Source organism: Alosa alosa, chromosome 8, assembly GCF_017589495.1.
Source record: "Alosa alosa isolate M-15738 ecotype Scorff River chromosome 8, AALO_Geno_1.1, whole genome shotgun sequence".
In the NCBI taxonomy this organism is placed as follows: domain Eukaryota; kingdom Metazoa; phylum Chordata; class Actinopteri; order Clupeiformes; family Clupeidae; genus Alosa; species Alosa alosa.
This window is the reverse complement of record NC_063196.1, coordinates 3548279-3555220: the sequence shown is the minus strand read 5'-3', so window position 1 is coordinate 3555220 and position 6942 is coordinate 3548279. Positions and strand designations below refer to the sequence as shown.

General features: G+C 40.7%; 1 protein-coding gene across 3 annotated transcripts; it reads left to right on the top strand.

Annotated features, from left to right (window-relative positions):
- The first annotated feature begins 2933 nt into the window (after positions 1-2933).
- On the top strand, positions 2934-6942 carry LOC125299704 (monocarboxylate transporter 10-like). Of its 3 annotated transcripts, none has more exons than XM_048251099.1 (3): positions 2934-3206; positions 5002-5195; positions 5925-6942. In XM_048251099.1, exons 1-3 carry the CDS (start codon positions 3065-3067, stop codon positions 5928-5930), a joined length of 342 nt encoding a protein of 113 aa, XP_048107056.1. In that variant the 5' UTR covers positions 2934-3064; the 3' UTR covers positions 5931-6942. The 3 variants fall into 3 exon arrangements, with proteins under 3 accessions (XP_048107056.1, XP_048107055.1, XP_048107054.1); XM_048251098.1 differs by having other exon boundaries at positions 5002-5226; XM_048251097.1 differs by having other exon boundaries at positions 5002-6942.

Sequence of the window (6942 nt, the reverse complement as noted above, 5' to 3'; positions counted from 1 at the left end):
GTTTTCGAGTTTGGATCCCTGATTTTATATATTGTGCTATCCGCATGTTGTTTTGCAATTTCCTGCCAAAAGCTTTGCAAACCTTGGGCCACTTTCATAGTATTTTTTGTTTTGTATAAACCATATTTTTTTGTATTTCTTGTGTGTACATAACATTTATCTCATTTCTAATTTCCTTGAGCCTTGGAGGAGGGCCAGAGCTTGAGTCCCCTTTATGTTTAGCCTCAAGCTCTTTTAGTTCACTGTTTAATTCTGATAATCTTAGTTGTCTTTCTTTCTTTTTGCGTGTGCAGTAAGAAATTATTTCTCCTCTAACAACAGCTTTTAATGTGTCCCATAAAATATCTTGACCTACCTCTCCATTATCATTTTCTACCAAAGTTCTTACAATTTCTGCTTTCATTTTGGTTATGAATGGTTGATTATTCAAAATCCCTGTATTCAGTCTCCATAATGTATTTCTAGGATTTCTACTTATTTGTATTGATAGTAGAAGAGGTGCATGATCAGACAGATCAGTATTTCCTATCTCACAGTCATGTATTCTGTGGCGTCTCTTTTAAAAATAAAAAAATAATCAATTCTGGAATATACTGCATGTGGGTGTGAGTAATGAGTGTAGTCTCTACCAGTTGGGTTAAAATCTCTCCAAAGATCTATCACACCCAACTCCCCCATGAGGGCCTTAAGTTTCTTATGTATGGGGGTTAAAAAAGTACCCTTTGAAGAATCTAGCCTTGGATTGAGGCGTATGCTCCAGTCTCCTCCGCAAATGACAATACCAGTTGCACCTGTCATTAAGTCAAAAATGTGTCTGTAAAAACTGAAGTCACTACCTGGTGGGGTGTATACATTCAAAAGTGTGATTTCGACCCCTTCTATTTTCCCAGTAATTAATATGCATCTTCCTTCCTTATCTTTAATTTCTGTGAGTTGTTCAAAAGGCACTTTATGGGAAATTAGGGTAGCCACTCCTCGCCTATGACCAGATTTGTACGATGAGTGATACACTCTAGAGAAACCCATTCTTTTCAACTTTTCGTGTTCAGCAGAACTAAGGTGTGTCTCTTGCAATAACACTAATTGTGCATTTTCCTTTTTCATTTTACTTAAAATCTTACTTCTCTTAATTGGGTTTAAAACCCCATTGACATTATATGAAATAACTTTTAATGTATTATCTATCCTAGCCATGGCCTCTCAGTAGTTTCAAACGTATAGGAATTCTCCCCGTGTGGTAATAAGCATTAAATAAAAAAAAGAAAAATACATCCCTATGACTCTCCTGAACATGGAGAGGTGAGCAAAGCAACACAAGTGCATTAAACAAAACAGTTAAGTTGAAATATTTACAGTCTTTTACTTCCAAAAGTGAGGCTCCTTCAAGATGAGCCTTTAAGGGGCTCTTGGTGGTATTAGAGCACCTAGAAAGGGTTAGGTCTCTCTTGCGTTGTGCAAAGAGGGCCCTTTGAGATGGCTGTGCAGTCATTTCAATCACGACTGATTCATCCTTGTGTCCCGACTGTTAAAAGGCTACTTTCAAAACAACAACGTAGCCTAGGCTTCAATTAGTTCACAAGAAAAAGAAGAAGAAAAAAACACCCACTTATCTGTATTCGCATCTAGTTTGGGTTTCTCCTAAGAAAATGTTTTCTGTCGATCCCGATTGACCTCTGATTAGCCAGGGGACGTGTTGTGTCAATTGTCGGTCAAGTTTGGAGCTCCGAGTCCGGCGCGTCGTTCCCCAACCATTTTCCACGAGGATAGGAGTTGGATCTCTCGGCTGTCTGGGCCTGGTTGAACAGGTATAACGGTAATTGGAAATCCTCGTTGAGCCATATCTTCTGTCGCTTCTGTGGCGGTCTGGTATAGGCGTACGCCGTCATTGTAGAAAACGCGAAGCCTTGCTGGATATGGTGTTTGAAACTTGATTTGTTTTCCCTTCAATATTTTCTTTGCTTCAGCATATTCCAATCGTTTCTTGAGGACCGCTGATGGGTAGTCATGATCCACGTAGAAACGGACAGTCTTGTAGAGAAGCTCTTTCTTCTGCCAGGCTCTGCGGATCACCTCCTCTTTGACTTTGAAACTCGCGAACTTCACTATGATAGACCGGGGTTTTGCTTCAGGGTCGGTGGGCTAAGGAGCTAGTGTTCTGTGTGCTCTCTCAATTCTGAGATCCATGCTTGGTGGTAGATCCACTGAGTCTCTCAGTAGTGTTTGCACGAAGTCAATCATGTTATCTCCTTCCTCCTCTTCAGCGATACCATAGATTCGTATGTTTTCTCTACGTGCCCGACCTTCCTGATCAATTAGTTTAGCTTCCATGTTAGCCTGGCGTTGGGATAGCCTTTTCAATAGTGTCGTAGCTGCCATTAGCGTCGTTTCAACTCCGTCAATCCGCTCTTCTGCTTCCTCAAGTCTATTGTTTGTTCTAGATAACTCTTTTTTGATGTCTGTAAGATGTTGTTTGTTATCCCGTCTGAAATCCTTGAGCTCATTTAATATACTTCGCGCAGCTAATATCCGCCCTCCCTCCTTTCACCTAGGAGCGGGGAGTTGCCTCGGCTAGCAATGTGTTGTTGAGACAATTCTTCGGTTCGATTCATTTCTTCTTCATTCACAGATTGTAATTTTTTGCCTTTTGGGTTAACCCTGTTTTTGCTCATGTTCGCTAAATCTCACTTTAGTATAATCAAAAGTGTTTTTAGATCAAAACCGTCGGGGAGCACAAGTATCAAGCAGCCATCTGTAGTGTGACCCGGAAGTTTCAGAACGTTCCAAACATTCTTACAATTAAATCATTACAATCATACTGATTGATTGTCTCGTTAATTGTACTGAGACTATTACAATGATACCAAACATGAATACATTTACATTTCATGACATGGATACAGTATAGCAAGGTAACATCCTTTGTCTTGTGGATCTGATAGCCCTTGGAACCAGTACATTGGCATTTCATTGGGGGAGGGGAGGGTGTCTGTGTTTAATTCCAAGAGGGGCCACATGGCTTACTAAAAGTAGTTTTGAAACCCTAAAATAATTGCTATCACTGCTCATGGGCCTGTTTGATGGCTGCTTCATCTGCATCATGGCGCCCATCGCCTTTGAGCTGGTCGGCCCACAGGACGTGTCCCAGGCCATCGGCTTCCTGTTGGGCATGATGTCCGTGCCCATGACCGTAGGGCCACCCATCGCAGGTACGTTAGGCCTGCTCCAGCTGATAATGGAGGAGCATGAGGAAACCCCTGAATGCTCTTGCTAATCTACGTTTTGCTGATTTTTGTTCTTTTAGCTATGAGCTTCTAAGCAACAAACACTAAATTCATTGTTTGAATGATTGACTGCATGGGAGTTGGCTGTGAAGACAGTAGCCGGATATTTAAATATTAGATACACTGCTACAAAGAAAAATGCTAATGCAAGCCCGGTATGCTGCAGTGCTCTTGCGTAGGTTGTGAGGTGAGAAATTCTGTTCTCACAGTGCCAGGGTTCCTACGCAGTATGGAAAACCTGGAAAAGTATGGAATTTCATTTGAGCAATTTCCAGGTCTGGATAAGTATGGAAAAAAGAAACAAGGGTATGGAGAAATATTTGTGTTTCCAGACTATTGCATCTACAGTACTAAGCTTAATCACTTCACTCAGGTCATAATGAACCATTCCTACTGAGTAGGAACTGAGTACTGTGTAGCTTAACTGTCAGTCCACATCATCAAGATAGAATTGAATGGGGGTCCTCAGAAAAAAATCTCTCACAGAAGGGGACTTTGGTACCAAAACCCCTGTTCTATACACATGCCCTATTGTGCACTGGTATGTTTGCGTAGCTCTGCTATTTTCTGCTAAAACACTGGTAGACTTTTTTGATTTTGTAAAAGTTACCAAGACATGGATACTGCATTATCTGATAAACTTTTATTGCAAACAAATAATACTGATTACGGTGAGGCCTCTGCCAGCAGTGCACTAGTCTCCAACATACATGTATGTAGGCTATGCTGTATCTAAAGAGAACTAAAAATGTGAGTGCACCTTCCAGCACAGCACTTCCCCAATGAAAAGTATCCAACAATGGGCAAGTGTTTTCTGAGGGCTAACAAGTTAATAATAAACATTATTATACAGCTCTTCAAATGCTAATAGAACGCTCCATTGACAATGTCTAGAATATGGTCAGAAAAATCTACCGAGAAGTTTGAAGATTTTAGTATGGAAAAAGTATGGAATTTTGAGATGGAAAATGTGTAGGAACCCTGCAGTGCCCTCTGCTGGCTGTTGCCTGACAGTGAATCTCAAGGCACCCAAGGGAGAGTTTTATGTTCATTTAGGACGGGCCATGGCTTAGTAAGGTAGATGACTGTTGTAGAATAGACATCCTTTATAACTGAGGTAACAAGCTAGCAGCTTTACAGTTGGCTTAGTGTCTTAAAGAAAAGCAGAAAAGCCGACGTACTACCTCGGAGAACAGCATGCCAGCATTCTTACTCACTGGCTTGTAATAAGCACAATTATATGTACAGCTAGAAATGCACTGCATATGCTAACAGTGGAATGTGAATGCACAGGCAGCGATTCTTCCTGTGAGCGCTAGTTTAATTAGGCTAACGTCTTGCCTGTGTCACAGACACATGGCAGAGTGAGAGGGAGCAAGGCCAGGTCATGTGCAAATGGTTAACACTGTCCTGCTGGACAAGTGGGCTATTTTTCTCACTGGAATTCCAGAGAGAGGAATTTAATATAGGTTGAGTGGAACGTCAATGACAGGGATAAGTAAATGAAAGAGACAAGCTGTCTCCATAGAGACATGTCATGGGGCTCATCAGTGGCTCTACTCAAAGGGCTGTAGGGCTCTTTGTGTGTGTGTGTGTGTGTGTGTGTGTGTGTGTGTGTGTGTGTGTAGATGATGGAGGGGGTTGGCAGGAGGATGTTCATATATTCTGATATCCTGTTTTAAATAAACTCTGTGGACTTCCCCCATGCTCCCACTGACAGGTTACCTGAGGGACCGGCTGATGAGCTACGACGTGGCCTTCTACCTGGCAGGTATCCCCCCCCTCATCGGCGGGGCCATGCTGTGCCTCATCCCCTGGGTGGAGCGCTGGCGTAAGGCCCGCCTGGCCAAAGAGGCTAAGGAGAGTCCGCAGAAGATGCTGGAGAAGAGGAGCAGCAGCGGAGGCCAGGGAGATGTGAGGAGCCCGAGTCTGCCATCTAACACACGTCTGTGTTCCGCCAAGAAATCACACACACGGACACACACACTGACATATATACATATACATATACATACATACATATGTGTATGTTTGATTATGAATATGTATATATATGTATAGACACGGGGCATTCTTAAGAGTGAAAGGCTGTATGGTTTTATATAATGCCAAGCATGAGTGATTTGTGTTTACCAGTGTATGCCTACTCAGTGTATTTGAGGGAGAAAGAAACGTCTTTAAGCACCAAAACATATCAACGAAAAAGCCGAAGTGTGCATTGTTAATATGAATGTGATCTTTGTGAGCTATGCATAGGACCGTGGTTTTCTATCAATCTTCCAACTGTCGAATGACCTTGAGGTTGTAAGGTGGAAATGAGAAAAACTTTAATTTTTTTACAAGGGAAGAATACATTCTTTACCAAGGTGCTTTTTAAATGTTTAACAAGCGCTTATCTGACCATGGAAATGGCACGTCCTTGGCTGAGAAGCATTGGCCTTTGAGTTGTATGAGGTGAATAATGCTGTAACTGGCACGAGCCTCGCTTTAGTTTCTATATTTAATGAATTTTACTATCCCTAAATGTCATTTTTATGAAATAGTGCATGCTTAGGTTCTAAAAAAAAAAAAGCTTTAAAGAATTAAAGAATTGACTTAAAAATGTAGCCAAAGAAATTGACCTGCAATTCCCTCCGGTTACAGGTCTGAAGTGCTAACCAGTAGGCCACGGCTGCCCAGACCTGGTGCATGTATTCATTGATGCGCTTGGTTTGATTGGTTGACCACTAAAGGTGTGTTCATACAGCTATCCTTTGACGTTTATTAAAGGACATCCTCTTATTGTTTTTTTTCTTTTTCAGCAGTTTTAATATTGATTTGTTGTATTCCATACACAATGCAAGTGTTGGCAAACTGCAAAATACAAACGTTTGTAAAAAAGTAATGTAATTTCTCTACCCTGGCCCTTGTGTTTGATTCAATGTCCCACTGAACTATTTCAGTATTTGACATCATTGTTATGTTCAGAATGTGAATTATTGTGTCATACTTTGGTTTAGCCAGTGCAGAAACAGAAATTAATTGATCTAGGTGTTCTCTGTTGTTTTTGTTATGTTTTTTTGTTGTGTGATTGAAATCAAACTGCGCATTCTCTTCCTCCACACATTTTCAGCTGCTTTTGAAAGTATTAGAAATGTATTTTGAATATTTATCCAATATATAAATCTACACCAGAGTACCTTATCCATTTTAGTATTTAGTTTCAAGGTTTTTACTGAAATATTTTGGGATGGCTGCCTGTATATGTATGAATTCATTAGTCAAGCCCCAAAATGATCACCCAGAATAAAATGACTTGAGTACCTTGAATTCATATGAAGACCTGTACCTGTAATAGCTAAAGTGATCTCAGATTTGGGTCATCCCCATCTGTTTAATTTATATCATTAAAATCATTCTGAATTGTGTTGCAGTGGGAGAATATGTTCATTCATTTTTGACAGAAGGATGCTTTACCCCCTTCTTTCATCTCTGTGATGCAAATGAAACTGGATGATACATTTGGAAGTAATAAGGCCAAAAAATTGAATATTGTCAAGTTGACTAGAGGAAAACACTAGAAATAGTAGACATCACTGAAATTGTGGTCACACTGAAAAATAAATGACAGTATCCTTTGTGTACCATCACACTTACTGTGTGCTTACGTATGTCATTGGGT

Excerpts from the sequence above, each read along its gene's own strand:
- LOC125299704 (XM_048251097.1), top strand. The coding sequence starts at position 3,065 with ATGGGCCTGTTTGATGGCTGCTTCATCTGCATCATGGCGCCCATCGCC. Across the intron at positions 3,207-5,001 it reads CGTAGGGCCACCCATCGCAG|GTTACCTGAGGGACCGGCTG; the intron begins GTACGTTAGGCC and ends TCCCACTGACAG.